This window comes from Mauremys reevesii, linkage group 16 (genome assembly GCF_016161935.1).
Source record: "Mauremys reevesii isolate NIE-2019 linkage group 16, ASM1616193v1, whole genome shotgun sequence".
In the NCBI taxonomy this organism is placed as follows: domain Eukaryota; kingdom Metazoa; phylum Chordata; order Testudines; family Geoemydidae; genus Mauremys; species Mauremys reevesii.
The window spans coordinates 18587871-18611671 of NC_052638.1; the positions used below are offsets into that span (position 1 = coordinate 18587871).

The window sequence follows — 23801 nt, forward strand, 5'->3', positions numbered from 1 at the left end:
GGTAAAGCTGCAGGGTGTTTTATTACCAGGAAATGCAACAATAAGCAATGCCTATTCATCTAACAAGGAAGATACATGTATAACAAGGAAGATACATGGTATAGTTGTTTAGAATTATATTTTGCAAAAAAATTGTGTGCATATGTGTAAATTAAGTGCAATCCACAAATTCTTATCAAGATGTGATAAATGGTGTTGCAAAATTTGGATTCCTCTGACTGTATACAAGGGTCAGTCACTTATGATGGAAGTTGCACCTCTGTCATGTCTGGCACATGGCTTTTCATAGAATCATAGAATATCAGAGTTGGAAGGGACCTCAGGAGGTCATCTAGTCCAACCCCCTGCTCAAAGCAGGACCTAATCCCCAACTAAATCATCCCAGCCAGGGCTTTGTCAAGCCTGACCTTAAAAACTTCTAAGGAAGGAGATTCCACCACCTCCCTGGGTAACCCATTCCAGTGCTTCACCACCCTCCTAGTGAAAAAGATTTTCCTAATATCCAACCTAAACCTCCCTCACTGCAACTTGACCATTACTCCTTGTTCTGTCATCTGGTACCATTGAGAACAGTCTAGATCCATCCTCTTTGGAACCCCCTTTCAGGTAGTTGAAAGCAGCTATCAAATCTTCCCTCATTTTTCTCTTCTGCAAACTAAATAATCCCAGTTCCCACAGCTTCTCCTCATAAATCATGTGCCCCAGCCATCATTTTTGTTGCCCTCTGCAGGACTCTTTACAATTTTTCCACATCCTTCTTGTAGTGTGGGGCCCAAAACTGGACACAGTACTCCAGATGAGGCCTCACCAATGCCGAATAGAAAGGAATGATCATGTTCCTCGATCTGCTGGCAATACTCCTACTTATACAGCCCAAAATGCCGTTAGCCTTCTTGGCAACAAGGGCACACTGTTGACTGATATCCAGCTTCTCGTCCACTGTAATCCTTAGGTCTTTTTCTGCAGAACTGTTGCCTAGCCACTCGGTCCCTAGTCTGTAGCAGTGCATGGGATTCTTCCTTCCTAAGTGTGGGACTCTACACTTGTCCTTGCTGAACCCCATCAGATTTCTTTTGGCCCAATCCTCTGATTTGTCTAGGTATTTTGTCTAGGTATTTCACATAATTCAGGGATCCAGTAGTAACTGGTCTAGGCTACACAAGAAGAAGACTAAATACATATCTAAATGGAACTTTAAACAAAGAATATGCCATCCAAATTCCAGGAGGCACCAGAAGCTCTGGAAAGTCTGTAAGAGCTGCAAGAAGTCTCTTGATTACCCCCTCTCCCCAGGGAAGAGATTTCCTGTACTTTACAATGCTCTTCACTTTGCATTTTTATTAAAACTCCCATGAATAAAGATTCAAGACATCTATGAGGAGACAAAATAGGCAACAGGTTCAAAACAATTTTTTTTTATTAAACTATTAGTGCATGCACCTGCTATAGCGCTACAATCCATTCATCTTAAATATTACAGTAAAGTCTATCCTGCGATCAGAAAGGAACTGTGTAGGTAGACCCTTGCATCTGTGTAGGGCTGCTCAGGCTTCAAAGGGGCTCCTGTACAAAAATGTGTCTCCTTGAGTTTGACTACAGTACTGGGGCCTTAGATAAATGAATATATGTGTATCTCAAGCACATCTGAAAATCTATGCACTTTTGGCCCCAATCCAGCAAAGTATTTAAGCACATATTTAAATGTTTTGCTGAACAGAGATGTGCTGATGAATCAGAGCATAGGAGAATTCCATATATATTTTTTGGGATAAAGATATTGGGGGTGGGGGCGTTTAAAATGGGTAAAGTTTTTTTTTCCTTCAGGTTTGTTGTTTTCATTTCTTCTTCACTAGATATGAACTGGATACTTTTTTACAGGCCTTGGCACAGAATAGTAGTAGTTTTGGACTGCTCCTTCTTAGACAGCAACCACAACGTTGGTATGAAACTACTGTAATTAAAGGGTTTCGAGATGTAGTCTGACTAGTCATCACACTTCAGGATTTCATCCTAGAGTCTTGTCAACAATTGTCCTGCATCACATATGGCTACAGAGTGCCCAATTCTGATTTCACACCAGTTTTTATATTGCTATATCTCCATTGACTTCAATGAAGTTACTCTTGATTCAGAATGGGATCAGAATCAGGACCACAGGCTCTTTCAAATCCTTCCATCTTCATTCCAGGTTACCCTGCTGTGCCCTATTATTTAATACTGATCATGCGGATGTAGGGGAACTATATCTTGATTATTGCAATGTTATCGGAAATATGTTTTTACTATATTTTAATTTTATGATGGTAATCTGGAGGAATACTGTAGAGGTATTGTAAAACCTTTATTTTACTTTTAATGGAACCCACAGCCTTTGTCACCACTGAATGTTCATTAAAATTCTACCTAATGATGTATTAAAAAACCTTTATAGGTAAGTATGGAATTCAGTTAAGTGAAACTAATTTACAATTTTAGATCTCATTTGTGAGTTTATGTAAAACACAAAAAGATGTTTTCCAACTGAAAATTGTTACCAGACATATTATTTTAAAGATCCTTTAGTTAAATTCACTACAGCACTGTGTTATTTTAATTTCGGAGTCAGCTAGGTTAGCTCTGTTGAAATCAATAGAGTGATGCTGACTTACATTGGCTGAGGATCAGACCCACAGTACCTGTTTTTAGGTATTTCTAATGTGCCCATCATCATAATATCTGTACTAATGGTTCCACTCCACCACAGATATTTGCTCTTTTGAAGTCCAGACCTTTCCTTTGATTTGCTTTAATGATGTCTTAAGTGTATAATGTGATTGAAAACAGTTCCTCTTAAGGAGGTCAGTATATAATGAATTAAAGTTGAAGGTGTGTCTTGCTCCTAAAAGCTGTACAATTATGTTAGAAAAAGAACCCTGGCTTATAGTGACAGAAACTCATCAGTAATTGTTTCTCTACCCATTCCAGTAATAGATCCATCTCAGCATCAAGTGCTCTATACGGTAAGATTAACGTATTTAGGATTTTTCTAGAATACTTTCTATTAGAGAAAGGTTCAGGAAACTCTAGTTACTGCTAAATTTAACATATTGAAAAAAGAAGACAACATAAATTTCCCAATTCCAGTTTCCAGGGCATCAGAAAGTTCACATACAATCCCTTTACCATGAGGTGAACTCTCAATGATGGCCACGCCTTTTCAATTACTTTATGTGTATTCTTGGGAGGTTATTTTGTCATTTCCCGCCCTGGATATAGAGCAAAGGAAACTAAAAATATAAATGCATCTGACTCGGGGGCATTTTACAAGATCTCATCATTAGTTAAGAAACCCGGAATTCACCTTTTAAGGTTTAGAGTAGACCAAGAATTCAGGAAGATTTCTCACTTCTGTAATTGACAGGCATTGTTAATGTCCGATCTTCCCCTAGTATGACCGAAGAAATATTTACCTGTTTCTACAGCAAAAAGATCGTGTAAGTTATCTCAGTGGGATACAGGGTTTTTATGGTTTCAGGTTGCCCTGGGTAACTAGTAACCGGGGAATTAATTTTCTTTTTCTGGGCTTTAAGACTGAACTTATTGATCATGAAAGACTGATAACATTTCTGTTGTGTCCTAACCATTTAATATTCAGTATCGCTGTAAGACGGAGTTGGGGGAAGGGACAGAAGAATATGGTGGAGACCGCTGGCAGGGCTGCAGACGTTTGGCAGAAACTTTGCAGAGGCTCAGGCTGAATAGCTTATTATGCTGTTAAAGGTAATCTATGTCCCAGCTCAACCAAAGGCTTGGAGTCCTCTTTCACAGCAGCACACAATAGCTCTGAAATACACACCATCTAAAATACATCTACTATTAGGAGGGAAAAGAAAACTTGTATGGGTCATGTATGCCATGCGCCAAATAAATAAGTGTGCGGACTTTACCCCTTCTTTGCACAGAGCATCCAGAACAAAAAGTTTGCCTTCTGCCTCGTGGGTGAGCTCATTTTTTATTCCTGTAGCTTTGCAGGGATCCTTCCCTGTTTAGCCTTGGGGTGTCGTACGCCTTCCAGTACAATTACAGATTTGGGGGAGCTGCTCTCCCCCGCCAAACTACAGCTGCATTAAATCACTGAATCGCTTTGGTCAGTAAACAAACAAACAAAATCCTCCCTCCAGGAACAAGAAAAGAAAGCAGCCGCTCTGCCAGGAAAGAGTACAGGGAAAGTGGGACTGGCCGAGGGGACAGGAAAACAAAGAGGACCCAGGTCTGGTTTAGCGCAGAGGGGACGGCAGGTTAATCGGGTTTCATACGAGGGGGGGGGGGGCGAGCGAGCTGAAGAGGAAACCACGAGGCTGCAGGAAAAGGGGAACGAAGAGAGAAAGTTTAATAAAGCGCAGCAGCCAAGCAGGCGAAGGTGCCGGCAGCGCGAGCGGCAGCCTCTGCGGCTGGCGATGCTAAAGCGACCCCTGCCTCCGCGGAGTCGCCTCCTCGCCTGGTGACTCCAATCCGCCGCCTTTCCCTCCGCCCTGCGGAGTCCGTGTTTTGCGGGCGACCGGAGCTGTATTTCCAGGGCTGTCCATGGCTCGGTGCTGTTGGCTCTCTCTCCGTCTGATCAGCCCAGGCTGTGCGGGGCTCCCTACGGGATCAGAGCGCTCCCCCGCCGGGACTCCACTCCTCACATCCTCCTGCTGGGACTCAGCTACATTTCCAGCCAAGCCTGGCTTTATTATGTGTGTCTGCACTGCAGCCCCAGCAGCAAGATCAGGAGGAGGAAAAGGAGCCAGGACAAAGAAAAGAGAGGGAGGCTGGCGAGTGCTAAAGAAAATAAAAACCCAGGGCAGCAGCAGCAGCAGCAATGAAGGCAGGAGCAGTGCCACCTTCCAGCGAATAACACATGGAGGCAGCTAGCAGCCCCTGCATCGATGCAAAGAAACACTTACCTTGTTTTCAGAAGTGCATTTGTGCAGGAGGAGGAGGAGGAGGACAGAAACCCGGACGGCTGCAAGGCAGAGGGAAGGAGCCAGCCTGCAAGCGACATTAGCTTTTAAAAAGGGGGAGGGGGAACTGGGGTGGAAGGGGAAAGACAAGAGATCTGCTCCTTTCTCCTAAAAATAAGACTCCTCGCCCTTCTCTTGAAAACATTTGCAGGAGACCCGGGAAGGGGTGGAAATTAAAAAAAAAAAAAAAGGAAGGGGGGCCTGATTGGAGTCAGGGCAGAATTTTTTTTTAAATTGCAACAAGGTTGCACCCTAGAGCGCCTCTCATCTTTTTAGTCACTTTAATTCTCCTAACGCCTATTCTCTCTCTCTCCCGCCCCCCCGCAATCAGCTCTAATTGCTCGGTGCAAATGTTTTTTATTGTGAAAGTCTGAACGGGGCTAAAAACTGCAGGGCGCTTGAAAACTTTAAAGAGAACAAAAAAAGCCGAGTGAGGGAGCGGGCTGGGCTTGGTTTGTTTTTATTATTTGCACATTTTTTTAAATTGCAACTGTTGCGCGTGTGATTTTTATTTTTTTGGGGGGGGGGAGGGTGAAGACTCTAGGTGCCCAAGGGGTGGAAAGAGGAGCTGAAGTTGCCGCATTGCAACAGGCAAAGAAGTGAGAAATCAAATAATCGATCTTGCTGCTGCTGCTGCTGCTTCGCCTGGTAGCGCCGAGCAGACAAAGTTTCAAGTGGCAAGGGGCGAGGAGAAGGCAGAGGCACCGAGAGCGAGGGGGGAGCGGGCAGGGAGGCGCAGGAGCCCCGCAGGACGAGCCGAGGAGCCTGGACATGTCCAGAAGGAAGCAAGCCAAGCCCCGCTCGGTGAAAGGTAAGCGCGCCGGTCGCAGCCTGGCCCAGGCTCGGCGTGCGTCCGTCTCTCGCCCGTGCCCCCAGCCGCCCACGGAGCCGTGCTGAGCGGCTCGCTCGCCGCTGGCTCCGGCTGATGGCTACCGCCGCCGCCTGGGTGCGGGAAGCAGCCGCCTCAGCGCCAGCCTCCGCCGCGTGACCAATCAGGGGTTGGGGCCAAGCTTGGCGGGGATTGCGAATCCCCCCGACAAAATGCCGCCGCCTGGCTGGTGGCTTGGGGCCTGGGCGGCTGCGTGTGCGGCTCAGAGCCTGGGGCTCGCCAGTGGGACACCCCCCCCCCCCCGGCTGTCCGCCTCTTCCTCGCGGTTGGTACCAGCTCTGGAGTTACCCGCGGGGCGGGGGCCCGCCGCCCATACCCCGGGCCCGCCGCCACATGAGCGCTGGGGCGGGGGATTGGCCCCACTGACACAACCAGCATCTCCCTCCCCGCGCCCGTCACTGGTCGAGGATGAGCAAAGAGCCCCCCTTCCCCCCCCGCGCACACCTCGCATGTGTGTCCTCTTGATCATTGCAACCCCCAGCCCCTAACACACATCGCATCCTCGTGCAACACAAAAATCACCCCTCACAAGTGACCACCAAGTGCCCCCAGCCCTGCTTCACCAGGCCAGGGCTGCCTGGCAGAATTCCGTTGCCACCCCCTTGCCACAGCTCAGCAATGTTTGTTTGGGCAGGCCAGGAACACACTGCTTTTCTAAACCAGCCCAGTAAAGTTCAGGTGAGTAGTAGGTCCTGAGGCTGAGCTGAGCTAAGTCTTTCTGACAAGTTTGCAAGGCTTTGTGGAGAAGGGCCCTCCCAGGCCCCCCATGATCTGGATTACAGGGGGTCTCCCTTTTCTGTTTCCATCCTCTGCTAATGTTAAAATAAGGAAGCATTGTCTCAACTTAGTGACTGGTTCCTGCATTGGCTGGTGGGTATGCACTCAGACTTGAGACAGGGATTTCCCACAGTATGAAAACCTTTTACTTCCTATTTGAAACTGTAAATAGGGGGAGGGGGTTATCTGAATTATTTCACCTGTGTGTGGGGAGGAAAGGTTCTTCCATGATTTCGCATCATCCATTTTAGGGGCTTAGTTGGCCTTGGCACACTAGGAGCTGAATGTCGCTGGCAGCCCACTGCCATTGGAACAATAGAGGGTCAGTGAACATGTTGCTATCCCCAATATTTTGCAGTCCTTTGCAACTGCCTGCTCTGTTTGTATGGCAGAGCCGGCTTTCTCTTTGGGGCTAATCTCCCTCCCCCCATTTATCTTTTAGAAAGACAGTAACCTCACACTCAAGAGTATACAATTTGCTGCTCAGTTTCTATAATGGCTGCCGGACTCTGCCACTTTCTCCCCTTACCCCCATTGCTGCCATGTACGACTGGTGGGTGAAGTTCCGTGGTCTGCAGTGTGCAGGAGGTCAGACAAGACAATCATGATGGCCCCTTCTGACCTTAAAGTCTATGTATGCAGGCATAGTTGGAGAGAGTGGCTTAGGTTGGTTTCTGTTAGGGTAACAAAGTGGTTGATCAGGGGAAGCATGTCAAACAGTATCTGTGAATTCCCAGATGGAATCTGTGTGTCATGGCAGACTGGATTTCCTGTGACTCTGATTTTTGTTTCAGAGTATCAGCAGTGTTAGTCTGTCTCTAAGGTGCCACAAGTACTCCTGTTCTGATTTTTGTGTACCTTTTAGTCACATGCCTCTTGTTGAGTCTTTATGGCTGTATGAAAAGGTTGAAAACAGATCCACAAAGTTGGCTCCAGTGTCAATAAGCATGAATTGGAGTGTGGAGAAGTTTTCCTTGTTTTAAAATATTTTTTTGAAAACTGTTTGTGCTCTGAGTATTGCTGAGAATCCATGATGTTATATATCCCAACAAGTTATTTTTTCCAGTGTTTTGAATACAGTGGATATGTCATATCATGTCCATGTGATTATCATATTCCCTTTTATGCCAAGTTGTTATGATGTTATGGACCTGAAGCCAGAAGTTATCAAGATGCAGCTAGATAACTATTGGGGAAGCTGTTAATTGGAGAACATATTAAAACAGAATTGCCATGGTGATGGATGAGAAATAAACCAAAGATAGATACAATCAAATACTTTATAAGCACACATTTCACTAATTTAACAAGCTATTATAGAATTTCCATGTCAGAGGGTGCTCTGGCAAAATAATTTGGAAAGATGAATAAAAAGATTATCATTTAGCATACTCCAGTCTTGCTGTCTCTTGGTGTCAGGATCTTGTAGTTTTAAAATTATGTTTGTGGGGAAAAATAGCATCTTAGCAGGTAGGTGGAATTAATGTTTCTGTCCCATTAGGAACAGTCTATGATTCACTGTTTCCCCTGTTTACTGTACAATACACTTAAGGGTGATCAAAGAAAGGAAACATTAAAATCCATTTATTCAGTAGTCAAATAGTGTCAGGATTTAAATCTAAGATGGATAAGTCATTAGGAACTGCAGAGACAATAGTCCGATTTAGAGTCAGGTACACTGAAATAGAATGTGATATTTTAAAATAGAAGTGAAAGGTTAAACTTTACAAATAAACTCATCCCAAATAGTCATTCTTTAGGGCATAATACAGTATTTAAACATTTACAGTTAAGAGTTACTTAAAAATCTGATAATTATCACTTCAAGAAAACAGCTGTCTATAAAATGTACACATAAAGGCCAAGGCGCACAATACCTATGTGCTGTATTGTGTGAACTGCATTCTTTTTGAGTTTTCAGTAAATTGATGTGACAATGCAGCAGTGATTTTAGAATACTTGCTAGTCAAAGCCATTGAAGGGTTAGGATAACATTTGGCTAACATTTTACTGTCTCATACAAAGTAGAAGTAGTTAATCAGAAACTTAGTGGTTTTGGGTTTTGTTATAGCAGCACAAAATGGGATGCTTTTAATGGAACAAAAACTTCTAAGTGTTTGTTATTTAATAACTTTTAGATGTAGAAAATACATTCATTTAATCATAGTGGTAATTAAGAAGTGAAATAACTGGATGCATTTAAGAGGTACTGCATTTGAAATGCTGTTCCATAATATTAGCTTTTGCTTTGAGATACACTCCAAATTTTGTTTTTATATAATCCTTGCTCTCAGATGTGTATTAGGTTATTGTAAAAGTAAGACTTCCACCTTTAAACAAAAAGCTGGAATGTGTTTCTTAAAGATTAATAGTATTTTAGCCTCTCTGCTGTGTGTCACTTTAACAGTATGGTATTGTGGACCTCCACAATTCAGGACAATCTCCTGTAAATGCAGCTCTTCTGTAATTGGTATATGAAGTGTTACAGACCATAGGAGGAAAAAAGGAGAGAAGTATAACTATTTCTAGTGCATGTTCTGAAAATGGTATTTGAAACAAGAAGAATCGCAGTATGAAAAAATCATACAGGCCTCAGGTCATGACTTCCCTTGAAAAGGGGGATCCCATTTGGTGGATAGGCCTCTGGAGGTTCAAAATATTTTGTTCTGTGATAAAGTACCAGAGGTATTGTACAGGAAATAGTTAAGTGGCATTGAAAAATCGTATTAGTTTGAAAAGCTAATTTAACAATAACCCTTGGCCCTTTTTATTTAATAAAATTATACATTTGCCATTTATTTTAAATTTGTTTTCTACTTCATTTTTTTTTGGGTGGCAAACTTCACCACAAGGCATTATTGTTTTACTTTGTTAATTTTGACGTCAATATTGGTACAGTTGGCACCATTATTTGCAATGGTATTTTTTAAATTGAATATTAAAATATTCAATATAAAGTATTTCCCATTCCTTCTAAAGCATAAATGTCTAGAAATATATATACAACAATGAGTTTTTATAGAAGACCAAGTAAGTTTTAAGATGCTAAGTTTTGCATACCTTTTTAATTACTAGGAATGTTTTCTCCAGTCCTGCATAAACTGACTGTAAATTACACTTTCTAATTGTAATTGACTAATGTGCAGTCTGAAGAATATCTTGATTAATGGTGGAAATGTTGGGTGAATCTGTGTACATTGCAATTCATAACGGTGTGTACGCGCACGCACATGGTCCTAACTCATACATGTGAGAGACAATTTCTTCCTTCTCTTTTACTCATCCATATCTTTGGCTTTTAAAAAGTCCATCACATAGTCCATCTTGTAGTCTAGGGAGTTGGCAACCCAGTAAATTGCCACAGTACACGTTTCTATGGAAATAATTGAGATGTAATAAATAAAGGCACTCTGAGGTCACAGGTTTCCAAATTCAACTGAGAAGGAAAATGAGTATAAATTATATAGATCTATGCATAGCATTTATGACTTCTTCAAATAGTTCTTTTCTGTATATTTATTTTACATTATATAACAGCTTTTATACTTAGTAACCACTATTGAGATTTGTGCATCCATTTCCATGCAAAAAGCTTAAGTACTAAAATGGGATAACTGTGCCTGTGATATAAGGGAGTTTTCTACATGTAAAATGCAGGTTGACTGCATATTAACAGTGAAAGGTGCACAATCTTTGTCATTACAATAACAAACTAATTTGTCAGAAGTAACAAATGTTGACAAGTTCTTAATTTTAAATGATATGAAATGACGATTTATAAAACAACTGGATGACAGAACAACCTTGCACTTGTTCTGTAACACTAGGTCTCTGGTTCAGTATAATAAAAAGTTGCAATAATTACTGTATTAGTAACCATCCATTTAGATTGGTAGCTGTGGAATTTTACCTGAGGTGGGATTTAAGCTTTGTAATTAAATACATTGATTAATTTTAAACATTAATTTGAATGGAATAATTTAAAGGAATCCAACCTTCCAGTTGATTGACCGAGAGACAATGGTCTACTTAATTTAAGTGAAGCTTACTAAGAGAGGGTCAGGCTAGCATAAAAACAGATGATATGCTGAGTCTTTGGCAACTTTTAACATAATTATGTCATTTATAGTCTACATGCTTTGTTAACAGTTACAATGTTGTAAGATGCATGGCTATCCTAAAGATTTTTTTCCATCTTAAACGTGTACTTGTAGACAGCCAAAAAAAAATTTCGCCAAAAGTGAGCAAAATCTTTCTTTTTGTCAAGTTGTCAGTAATATGTTTTGTCAATGACATTTATAGTTAATATTTGTAAAGAAGAGATGTACATTATTCAGATTAATTCAAATCAATTGAATGTGAACCTCGGAACCATAATGCAATTGTGAACATCACAGTGCACCATTAATTTCTCTGATAGATGTGATCTTTAATAAGTTAAAAGGAAATACCTTTAAAAGTTTTTCTTCTACCAACTTTATAGAGGTGCTGTATTCTAAAGCTGCCATTTGACTGATAATGATAATTATTAATGATTTCTGTTGAATCCTATATTGAATAATAGCTTATGTTACAGCTTACTTATGTTTGAGAACCAATTAAATAAGAGAGCATGTGAGATACTAGGCTCCTGGTAATAGAACCACAGGTTCAAGGTTCTATGTAATTTAATTGAAGAATTACTTGAATACAGTTTGTGGGAACTACATTCATATTGGCACAAGGTTTTAAACATCGGATGCACTTTGATTGCTGAATTTGACAGTTCTGCAAATTGCTGTCAGATTGCAATGGTATTTTGTGCATAAACATGCTAGTCAGTAATCAAATTGTTTTGCAAAAAGGATGCACTAATTAAGTCTAGATTTGTTATCCTACTTGAAGTTGCAGAATTGCTGTCATATTTTTTTGCTTTCAGTTGGCAAAAATGCTGATAGAAACTTTTGATTCACAGCATACCTGCCTCATTTGTGTCATTCAAAAAAACAAGGTTGCTCTGTACTTTATTATATGCAAAGTAAATAAAAATACTTCAGCCGTTTTCTAGGCTCCAATTAGTTGATTGCTATGAATGATCTTCTTTAAAGGAATGCTGTTTTACCTATCCGCTCATACAAAGGTTTGATTTTTAATGTCTTGTGAAAAGGATTCTCTTTGTCTTGATTGATGTCAAGAATAAAAGCGTGATGGTAATATCCCTTTGAAAGCTATTGTATTGTCAGCTCTGGCTGACAGCAGGAGGCCCTCCTAGTGCTATAGATTAGCGCTGTGAAAACACTGACATTTTCTTTGTTATATTGCTGTTGTTCTGCTTGCAAAGTCAATTATACAATGTCGGAGCTCAGTTACAGAGTTGACTGTGGAAGTAACAATGTCTTTCATACGTGTCTTAAAGATATAATTTTCTTTTTTTCCCAGCTGATAGAGAAGAACTTGACGTTAGTGGTACAGTACATTCTACAAATTAAATTTTGACAAGTATAATCGTAATTGCCAAATACAAGAGACTTGTGTGATTATCCTTTAATTTTACAGTTCATTCAAGTTTCAGTGGATTCTTATTGATACAGTGAAGGCAGCAGCTAAAATAGATAAAACTCATCTCAAGTAATATTACACTCTTGATTGTTCTGTACCAAGCGTAGCATTTTGGGGATTTAGCATCATTGAAGATGTTGTTAGTTCATTGTGCTGTTGATACTATGTGAACATTTGAATCCATGCAGTATTTTGAGCAAGGACCTTTAGATTTTTGCCTATATAGTAGTTTTTAAATTTGCATGTATAGTTTGATATAAGAGTACAGTGAGGTTTCCCATGAGCTCCAGAAGTCTGTCTGTCTTCTTTTTTTCCCCTCTCCCACAGTCTAGTTTCCTGGGGAAGATATCTGTATTGTTTAATGGGCTTACTGATTGGAACTCAAGTCTTGTATGCAAAAACCTTTTAATTGTGATCTAGTCTCACTAGTCCTAGAAGATACAACTATTAAATGTAAGGAAAAATTGAAAAGTGTAGGATAGGTGAAGTGAAGGGCTTAAACAAAAATTGGCAGAAGATAGAAATCTAATGCTTTTAGTCATGTTTCATCTAATTTTAATCACTGGAAAATAATGTTACAAGGCAGTAGATGCTAGCAGAGAATACTTATTGTTTCTTCTCTAAAATATACTTTGTGTAAAATCAGAGCAGCATAAAGAACATCATTCATTATTGAATTGCCACAAATGACACATAACCATCAGAAAGCCCTTGTTGGGAATGTTAATTGTGGGATTTCTAAATTACTATTATAAACTAATAGAGTAACAAAAGATTCCACCGTTACCAGTAATTTGTAAGGATTTATTTTGTTTTTCTTCAATAATTGAAAATTAATGTCTTGAAATGAAAGCAGATGTTCATGCCATCCTCTGAACTGGATATGAAAACGATGATGTTTTGCAGATGTGTTAGAGTTGTGTAAATACAAACTGCCTTACCCTAGACTGGGTTTTGGTTTGGCTCTATCTATTGATTAGTGCCAACAAAACTTTTATTTTAAACCTATTTGATTAACTAGATTGAAATCATTTCAGTATGAAAAATGCATGGGATGGCATCCAGGGATCAATAATTACGATGAACATTTACAAAACTTAACTTGTTTGTGGGTCAGTAAATGACAATAGTTTATTCATATTTTAGGGTTTACCTTTACTTTGCTTTTAATAAATATAGAGTGTTTACATAGGTATTTTTACAAAAATAGTTTAATCTCTTCTCATTTCTTTATTTTCAATTTGTAGGGTCAAGCTCTTGGTGCTCCACAACACTTTAAAAATATGAAACCCACTATTTGATTTAAAAAAAAAAAAAAGGAGGATGCATTTACCCTCATGCTTAATCCCAGACTATGTATTCTGGCTAGACTCTTAGCAAATTATCCCTCAAAACAAAATATATTAACCAACCATACTAATTGAAGTGCCTTATAAATTCCAAATCAGCCCCCTTATCTAGCCCATCAACTCATAAATGCCACCTCCCCAAAATGCCTATGAGAAAAGATGGCTGCTATGGTGTTTCATAGAATCCTAGTAAATATACTGTAGTAATGAATTGTTAGTAATATAAGACCTATTTAGATCTCTCTTCTTTTAATTATTGGATGACAAATGGGGTGAGACTACCTTTTCTGGGGGGATAATTTTTTATGAGAATTTGGTTTGTGGATTAGTGAAGTGAGAATTAGCAAGGATCTACTATACTGTGTAAATATATTCCATATAATTATGAGTCTAGAACCAAAGCCTTGGGCTACATTTGTACTTTGTGCAGCTTCTTTCGTGAAGTCCATTTGTAAACTTCGAAAACCAGGTTACTTGGCTTCTTAGAGTAAAGAAAAAACATCAGTTTTAAGGACTACATCTCATTGTCTACACCTGAATATATATTTTTTGTAGTACTAAATGGTGGTGGTTTGCCAGAGCCATTTTATGCAGTGGGCTAAAACAGGGGTTCTCAACCTTTTTCTTTCTGAGCTCCCCCCCCCCTAAACAACAACAACAAAAAAACCCCAAACCCTCCATGTCCACCTGTTCCACAACAGTTTTCTACATATAAAAGCCAGGGCTGGCGTTAAGGCGTAGCAAGCAGGGCCATTGCCCAGGGCCCCGTGCCACAGCTAAGTTGCTCAGGCCCACAGCAGGGCTTAGGCTTTCTTCCCTGGGCCCCAGTGAGTCTGGTCCTGCTTGGCGGATCCCCTGATTCCTACTTGCGGCCCCCCAGGGGGCCCTGGACCACTGATTGAGAACCACTGTTCGAAAGGAAGGGTACTAAGATATTAAATTATCTCTTGTGATTTTTTTCCCTTTTTTCTGCGAATGCAGGCATAAGCTTACAGCAATTTTAGTATTTTTTGAAATACACCTCTACCTCAATATAACGCTGTCCTTGGGAGCCAAACAAATCTTACCACGTTATAGGTGAAACCGTGTTATATTGAACTTGCTTTGATCCACCGGAGTGCGCAGCCCCCCCTCCCCCCCCCCGAGCACTGCTTTACCGCATTATATTCAAATTCATGTTATATCAGGTGGCGTTATATCGAGGTAGTGATGTGTTTGTACGGGGGACTAGATGTGGTTGAAAGCTAGTCAAATGAGACATATTTAAAATATAGCTGCAGTCCAATGAATTGGGGTGTGTTGTTAGATTTCCACTATGTGACTACTTTTCTATATATTGTTGCTGTACCAGTCTGCATCTAAACTACTTCATTTTGTTGTTTGCATTTGCTTAGAAACAAAACCTTTTTTTTTTGCCTTCTATCAACAGACTAGGCAACAGAACAATGTGGATTGCTTGCAAATGCCACTTGTTAATCATATGCAGTGCATTTATTAATTTTTTCTTTTCCCTCTTGGATATGTTAAGTCAACTTTTTAGCTTTTTATGTAATTGAAATTTGCCCTTTTGTTACCTGGGCATGAATTATTTTTGAAATGTTGTCATTACCTGCCCTGCTGTGAGGTTTATCTCTTCTGTTCGTCCTAATTAAATAAAACATACTGTTGTTCACCAATCTCATTTTGAACGGAATTACCTGCCTCAAGGCTTATAGATGGTCATTGGGCTTGCTTGTTTCAGTGGCAGACATTGACTAACACATTTACTTTTAGATTTTCATTTCAAAGGGATCAGTTTGTGTTGTGTGACAGGTGAATGCTTTACAGAACTTTAAGAGCTGTACAAACAGTAAAGGACCTATTGCTACGTATGTAGAATGGCAAGTGCAAATGCAACCCAGTCTTTGTCATAGAAGAGTGCTTCCATTACTGGAAAAAGACCAAGTAGTCTTAGTATTGCTGTTAAATACTGTAAAGGGTTAATTGATCTTACCTTTCTTGGTATGTGGCCCCTTTTAGAACCCACTCTACCTCTAGGCTCTGACAGGACAACATTTATGGAGTTGATTCTCTCAGACCCAATATTTTCTCTTTGCTAGACCAGAAACAGAACAGTTAATTCTTTCTTCTTTATTGTAACTGTTGTGCCTAGAAACCATAGTCCTGGATGATGACCCCAGTGTGTTAGGCCCGGTACAAACACAGAACAAAAAGACTTTTCTCGTTACCTTTTTCTGTAGCTGAAACTTGGTAAATTGTTCTCCTTCAGAAAAGTAGTAGTCAGTATTTCTCCAAGCAGAGCAACTAGATTTAAAACGAATACATCTTTTGCTTTCTCTAATCTGAATTAAGACACAATAGAGAAAAATACACATATAGAGAAAAATAATATTGTTTAAATGCACTGTATGGATGCTGTGGAAAACTTAATGCCCACTAGTGAATTTACTAATGATCTCTTACGATTACAAAGATAAAGTTAAATCGTTACTGTGTTACAGTTACAGTTTGACATGTATGATTCATGTTACACCTTCCAGAAGTTTGGTCAAATGTAGCCCACTTCTGCTTTCCAGATTTTTTTTTTTAAATGCAAAGGGCAAAAAGATAAGTTCTCTGGTCCAGTTGTAATATGCATATTTTGTGAAAATCCTTGAACATTGTTCTTATCCTTCTCCAACCCTCTGACTATAAAAATGTTTCTTGTTTTCACCTCCACCATGAAAATATATCCCTCTGTTGGATACCCACAGGTTTAACCACCCAGTTCATTGGATCCACAAAAGCCGCTGTTAGTTATTGTGTGAAAGAATTTCTCCATAGATCTTTGAGAGCAATGGGCAGTACTCCAGAGAAAATCCAGCAGGGCTGGTCTAGGTTGGTTCTTGATGCCATGTTTCTTAATTTCCTCCCTTATCTTAGGCCTGGTCTACACTAAAAGTTAGGTTGACCCAGGTACGTTGCCACACCCCTGAGCGGTGTTGTTAAGCTGACCGAAATCTCAGTGTAGACAGCACCACCTCTTGGGAAGATGGATCACCTGTGATTTAGATCAGTGATTTCTACTTTAATGTTCAGATAGATCAGTCTTGCTTTCAGTTGGGTGAATTGCGTGTGGAAGGTCTCTTGTTAAGATAGAATCACTATATACTACCTTGAAATCCAGTGATTTTGTAGGGGTAAAAAAGATAAAGCCCTGCACTGGGAGAGCACTTAGTGCCTTCTCCTGCTCCTTTTGAAGTTAATGGAAGTTTTCTCATTGACTTTCACTTGGAGCAAGATTGGATCCCTAAAATACATAGTAAAGGTCTGATCCTGTTCCTGTTGAAATTAATGGCAAAAGTTGCATTGACATCAATGGTGCTGCAACAGACCTAGCAATCTTGCAGGGTGAAGTCTTAATCCCATTGTTGTCAGTGGGAGTTTTGTTGTTGACTTCAAGGGGGCCAGTATTTCACCCTCAGTGTTGTTTACATTAGAAATGAGAGATCAAGTGAGCTTCAGATATCCATTGATAACACTCAGTCAGCACCCAACACAACAGAGAACGTCTTTTCCTTCTTTCATCTGCCCATTTTGTCAGGCCACTTCTAAGGCCTTTTCTACACTAAAGAGTTTGGTTGACAAAAGTTATGTCGACACTCAAAAAGCGCTATAATAAAAATCAGTATTGCATGTTCACACGCCCTCTGTCAACAGAGCGTGTCCACACTTGGGGCACTGTATCAGAGAGGTAGCCGTGTTAGTCTGGATCTGTAAAAGCAGCAAAGAGTCTTGTGGCACCTTATAGACTAACAGACGTTTTGGAGCATGAGCTTTCGTGGGTGAATACCCACGTCGTCGGATGCACTAGCATTGGCAGAGTGAGTAGTGCATTGTGGGTACCTATCCCACAGTCCAGCTCAACACTTTCTGCTGCTAGGTCTCGTGGGAAGGCTGAGCGGATCACGGCACATCTTGTGACTGGGTTCAATGTCCCGTTATGCATTGCTTTCTGTCCCAGTATTCCATGGGTGTAAAGCTTTCTTTTGTGGCATTTTTCAATGGCCCTTGTTTGCTGTGCACCCCAGCATCTTTGTGAGAAAGGATGGATCCCACACTGCTCTCCTATGCTCTGATAACTGTCATGAAGACATCGCGGATGGCAGTGCAGTTAATCACGAAGTTCCTAACTGAAAAAGCTACCAGTTGCCTGCCATGCTTCGTGATATGGATAGGGGCAAGTTAAGATTGCGGCATTCATGGAACAGCTGCAGAGGATGGATCATTGCTTTTGGGCTTGGGAAACAAGCACTGAATGGTGGGATTGTATCATCATGCAGGTGTGAGATGATGAGCAATGGCTACAGAACTTTCGGATGTGGAAAGGCACCTTCCTGGAACTGTGCCAGCACTATGGCACAAGGACACTAGAATGAGAGCTTCCCTATCAGTAGAGAGGTGCCTGGCAATCGCTATGTGGAAGCTGGTGACTCCAGACTGCTACCGGTCAATCACAAATCAATTTGGAGCTGGGAAGTCGACCGTTGGGGCTGCGTTTAGTGCAAGTGTGCAGGGCAATTAATCGCATCCTTCTACGAAGGACCTCTGGGAAAATGTGCGTGAAATAGTGGACGGCTTTGCAGAAATGGGTTTCCCTAACTGTGGAGGGGCAATAGATGGCGCACACACTCCAATTTGGCACCCGACCACTTTGCAACAGAGTACATAAATAGGAAGGGGTACTTTTCCATGGTGTTGCAGGCGCTTGTGGATCACCATGGGCATTTCACTGACATCAACGTGGGATGGTCTGGGAAAGTGCATGATGCACGCATATTCAAGAACTCTGGCCTGTATGGAAAGCTACAAGTGGGGACTTTCTTTCCATACCAGAAGATTACAGTGGGGGATGTTGAAATGCCCGTAGTGATCCTGGGAGACCCGGCCTACCCCTTACAGCCATGGCTCATGAAACCTTACACAGGAAACCTGGACAGCAGTAAGGAGCAGTTCAACAGACTGAGTAGGTGCCGGATGACAGTGGAATGTACCTTTGGTAGGTTAAAGGCACGCTGGTGATGCCTTTATGGCAGGTTAGACCTCAATGAGGATAATATTCATACGGTCGTAGACACGTGTTGTATGTTGCATAATCTCTGTGAAGCTAAGGGTGAAAGCTTTGCTCGAGGTGGAGTGTTGAGGTAGACTGCTTGGCTGCTGATTTTGAGCAGATGGATACCAAGGTTATCAGAGGGGCCCATGGGGAGGCAATTCAAATCAGGGAGGCTTTGAGGCAACACTCTGAAAATGAGAACCAGTAATATATATCTCTGTGATTTGGTGCTGCAATATTACATTACATGTACTTTTCCTAGGAAGCAATGGTTACATTTGGGGCCATACATTCCAGTAAGCAAATGATTAAACTGCCTGTATATGTATCGGTAGTGCTTGCTATCTCAGTTTATAGGAAACAAATAAAGATGAGTCACCATTCAAAAACCTTGCTTTTATTGCACAAGGGACCCCCTTCTCCCCCCAGCGATGCTTGGGGGGGAAAGGAGGTACCAGGGAAAGGCAGATTTTCTGAGCTGTGTGTAGATCCAGATATCATTTTGAAAGTTGTCCAAGAGGGTGGAGTGAAGGGTAAACCAAGAAGTCCCAGAAAGTGGAAAAGACTATGCGGGTGGCGTTTGGGGGGGGGGGCATGGAAAAGAGTTTTTTGAATGTGCTGCAGGAGAGGGCGGGCACACACACATCTGCTTAGTCTGCAGCATTATTAAGGACTTCAGCATCTGCCTTTGCTCCTCCATGACTTGAATCATCCGTTCAGTAGCGTCCTTAGCAAATTCCTGATTTTCTTTTCTGTCATGCCTTTCGGCTTCCCTCCACTTCTTGCGTTCCCTTTTCTTTGCATTGGAGAAGTGCAGTACCTCCCGGAACATGTCATCTTTGCTCCGTCTTGGGTGCTTTCTTACCTGGTGGAGATGCTCGGCCGGGTTGTGTGGGGTGTTCCTGAGGGCCACATCTGCTGAAGCACAAGGGACAATGCACAGAAATGGGATTGTTAAATTCACGCACAGCATTGAAACATTTCAGTTAAATACACCTTTTGCAACATAACAATTACTTCCTCACTGACTCTTGACAGGCACACATCTCTGCAAACACCCAAAATATGGTGAGTGTTGGTGGGGGAAGAGGGAGCGCTCCACATGGGGAAAAGAGCACACATTCTTCAAGGATTGTGGTGAAGCCAACTAGGGAAAAAATAATAAAATTCTCCCACACTTTTCCACAGGCAGGGGTCATTGTAGCAGATATCTCACTGCTGAGGGTAAGCAGGGAAGTGAGGGTACATCTACTACATGCTTGTGGCTTCTGCCCTGGTCCCTATGCTGCTCACCTCTGACGCTTTGGTCCCTGTACAAGTGATTGCCGAATGGCGCAGGAAAGTTTCCTACAGTGGGGGAAGGAACAAAGCAGCTCTGCCAAGGAACCTGTGGCAGAGGATTACTGAGTACCTCCTGGAAACTTTCTTAGAGATCTCTCTGGAGGATTCCCATGAGATCTCAGCATGCATCAACACCCTGTTCCGCCGTACTGATTAGTTACACAGAGAAATGTCCAGCTCACAGAAACGCAGCCAGCTTTGTACATTTCTGTACCCTGAACCCACCTCCACACTACATAAACCACAGCCATTTACCAGGTGTCTCCTCTCCTGCTTCTTGCTCACCAGAGAACAACTGCTGAGACTGGCTAGACGTCTCCGGAGTGGTGAATAGTTCCTGGCTGCCTGCCCCACTGGGAGCTCCACATCATCATCTAACTCCACCTCTTCATCAGTGACTTCATCCTCCGGGTTAGGTCCTCTTTCCACCATCTCCAGGCCCACTGAAGTATCCACGGGGCTCTTGGTGGTGGAGGTGGGGTCACCACTGAGGATGGCATCTAACTCCTTATAGAACTGGCAGGTCTTAGGTGCAGCACTGGAGAGACGTTTTGTCTCCCTCGCCTTATGGTATGTCTGCCTTGGCTCCTTTATCTTCACTCTGCACTGCACTGTGTCCTGATCATAGCTCTTTTTGCACAAGCTTTGAGAAATCTGCCCATAGGTATCAAAATTCCTATGGCTCAAGCGCAGCTGGGACTTCATAGCCTCCTCTTCCCATATACTGAGCAGATCCAGCAGCTCCGCAGTGGTTCAAGTGGGAGAGTGTTTGCTGCGATAACCTGCCATGGTCACCTGGGAAGATGTGATGAGACCTCTCCACACAGAGCAAACAGGAAATGGAATTTCAAAAATCCCCAGGGCTTCTAAGGGGGAGGGGCAGATGGCTGTTTACCTGGCTGCAGGGCAGTGGAGTTTCAAACTGCTGACCAGAGCGGTCACGGTGGGCATTGTGGGATACCTCCTGGAGGCCAATTAAAGCGATAAAATCCAGTGGCACTCTGTGGACAAAAATTTTGTGCAAAAAGTCTTATGTCTCTCATTGGGGTGGTTTTATTTTGTCACCAAAACAGGGCATTTTTGCCGCTAAAAGTCTCATCACAGCGTGTACGCATCCACTGTTTTGTTGACAAAAACTGCCTTTTGCCGACAAAACTTTGTAGTGTAGACAAAGCCTAACTTAATCTTTAGCAACGCACCAGGCAGGTTAAAATGACAGAGAAAAAAGTGGTGCTATTGATCTACAGTCAGTGAATAAAACTTAGGAGATCAAGAGGTGTATTTAACATCCACTTAAAAAGGTAGGTAAAAATGTGAAATGAAGAAATTAAAAAGCAATATTCTGCCTTATTCCACCTTCCCCGCCACCCAAATTAAAAAAATAAGTGGGGGGAGGGGAGCGGAAGTATTTAGGAAAACATGCTAGAGAAAAATGCAATATTGAACACTCAGGGAGAGAAAAACAGAAGGAAAATAAATTTAAAGACATGATAGTCTTGTTTTTTCCCCTTTAGTACTAAGAAAAAACAGGAAAAAAGTGCTTTGAGCCCAACGCTATTTCTGCTGCAGACTTCTGAACATAAAAGCTACCTGATGACTAGCTGTGACATTTGGCACAAACATTACATTATCTCATCTGGAAGTGTGTATGTGTATATTTTTTAATTTTTAAAAATGACCAGAACACATTTGAAAATCCAAACAAATGCCACAAAATAAGAGGAAACAAGTAAGCATACCTGGAAAAATAAAAACTACTAATAATGTAAAATACTTATACAAAAAAAGTTCTCCTTTTTAGTTCTGCCAATATTTTTTTTGCTAGTCTTTATGTAGTGTATTTTCTTACCAGAAAATGTACAGTGAAATATACCCTTAGAAAGGTCTAGTTAAAAAATTGTAAACAAAAACATTATTTAAGACACTAACTCTTGAAGTTACAACTTTTTTGTGATTATGGCATTGTTTGAACTTGTCCAATGAAGACTTCCAATGAAAGTGGGGTTTTTTTTGGTTGGTTTTTTTTTTTAAAACCCAAATCCAAAAACTAAAGTTTCTGTGTGGAGATCAGTGAAAAAGGCCTGGGATTTTGAGCACAGTTTGTATGTAAATTTCAGTTTTATATAGCTGTAATTTTATTCTCTCTCTCTCTCACACACACACACACACACACACACACACACACACACACACACACACACACACACACACACACACACACACACACACACACACACACACACACACACACACACACACACACACCCCCACCCACCCTTAATTCACTTGTTCAAATCCGATAATCCTGTAAAGGTTTACTGTGCAGGGGGTGAAGTTTGTGTTTCTTCCATTGTCAGATGAGGTTGAGAAGTTTCACATTCAGATAAAAGAAAGAGGGCAGGATAAAGTTCTGGAGCAATGGTGTCCTCTGCTCTTCATAATTTCCTTCTCTTCTTTCTGACCAGACCATTCCCCCAGAAGGTATGTGGAGTGTGGGAGAATACTCTGGTCTCTGAGCACTGGGGTGGAGAAGCAGGAAAGATGGTCCATTTCTCGGAGAAGGCTGTGAGGGCTCATGTTATTTAATGTAGGCTATGTTTTCTTGCAAAATAAGTTCATTTTTACCTTCAGGTAACTATCTCGATGTAAAAGCCTAGTGGAGACATGGATGGGTAGTTTTAGCTGATGTAGTGAGTTGAGATCAATTCCAGATGGAGAAGGGCACAGCTACTTCCATATAAAAACACATTTTAAACACATAAGACAAGCAATGGGCTTAAAATGCAGCAAGGGAGGTTAGGCTGGACATTTAGAAAAAATCTTCCTAACTGTAAGGGCAGTTAAACACTGGAATAAATTGCCTAGGGAAGTTGTGGAATCTCTGTCATAGGAGATTTTTTAAAAGCAGGTTAGACAAACACCTGTCAAGGATGGTCTAGATTCTAGATAATATTTAGTACTGCCGTGAGTGCAAGGGACTGCGCTAGAAGACCTACTGTGGTCCCTTCTAGTCCTATGATTCTATGATAACTTAATCTGAAATTCCTGAACACTGTGTCTCAATAAAATACAATACCAGTCATGTTAAAACAAAACTATGGTTACCTGAACTTCAGTTAATATTGAAACTTAACTGACGCTAATGTTTAAAATCCATTGTTTTTCCTTTGATGTCAATGCAGAAAGAGCTTTTTAAAAAAACTTTCCTAATTTAATTTTTCCTGCCTCTTAGCGGGCATATGACAACCTTTGTAAAACTATGTTTTGCTTTTTTAGGTTGATGTTACTTTTGTTTGATTTAACTGTAGTGTTAAAAAGGAAAAATTCTTTTCTAGGATTCAAGTAACCTGTTGAGTGGTGAAATTAAATACATGTCTTGAGGAAGATCCACCAGACCTGTCTGAAAGAGCCACAATGTGACTCCCTGGTCTCTGATTTTAAATGAACAATAAATACAGTACTAGCACTGTTTTAACAACCAATAAGAAATGATACAAAGGAGCTGAAAGTGAGGCCAGGAGCAGGTGGGGAAGATCTGCGCAGATCTTGTGGTTCTCGCCAACTCTTGTTTGGCATGTTATCTACAGTGTTGATATCTCTAATACAGACTTCCCTGGCTGCTATTTAAGGTGCTCCTCAAGAGACCTTGGAGAAACAAGAAAACAAGTTGAAGAAAGATATCCTTTTGGTTGCAGTATTCAGTTGTGAGACTATTTGTAGCATAAACTTCAAGGTTATGTCAATGTGGTTTGAAGTGTGTGTAAGATTGACTAGGAGCTAACCTGAGACCACATTCTTGTTTTCTAAAGAATAATCTGATCAGTGTTTTT

General features: G+C 41.2%; 2 protein-coding genes across 16 annotated transcripts in view; one reads left to right on the forward strand and one right to left on the reverse strand.

The window, feature by feature from the left end:
- ZNF423 (zinc finger protein 423) overlaps positions 1-23801 on the forward strand; it is a 402730-nt gene that overhangs the window by 71775 nt on the left and 307154 nt on the right. For 2 of the 10 annotated variants that reach the window (XM_039503471.1, XM_039503475.1), the window contains exon 1: positions 5094-5793. The exons of 7 other annotated variants lie outside the window; for them this stretch is intronic. In XM_039503471.1, the coding sequence (XP_039359405.1) occupies positions 5754-5793 (40 nt within the window). In that variant the 5' untranslated portion in view covers positions 5094-5753. Of the gene's footprint in view, positions 1-5093; positions 5794-6522; positions 6550-23801 lie in introns of those variants that run through there. One more of the 10 variants, XM_039503479.1, reaches the window with a different exon arrangement.
- On the reverse strand, positions 19120-20792 carry LOC120384576 (zinc finger and SCAN domain-containing protein 29-like). Of its 6 annotated transcripts, none has more exons than XM_039503489.1 (2): positions 20257-20792; positions 19120-19545 (listed from the first exon to the last, which is right to left on the reverse strand). In XM_039503489.1, the coding sequence occupies exons 1-2, from the start codon at positions 20674-20676 to the stop codon at positions 19492-19494; spliced, it is 474 nt and encodes a 157-aa protein (XP_039359423.1). In that variant the 5' UTR covers positions 20677-20792; the 3' UTR covers positions 19120-19491. The 6 variants fall into 6 exon arrangements, with proteins under 6 accessions (XP_039359423.1, XP_039359422.1, XP_039359421.1 ...); XM_039503488.1 differs by having other exon boundaries at positions 19120-19548; XM_039503487.1 differs by having other exon boundaries at positions 20227-20792.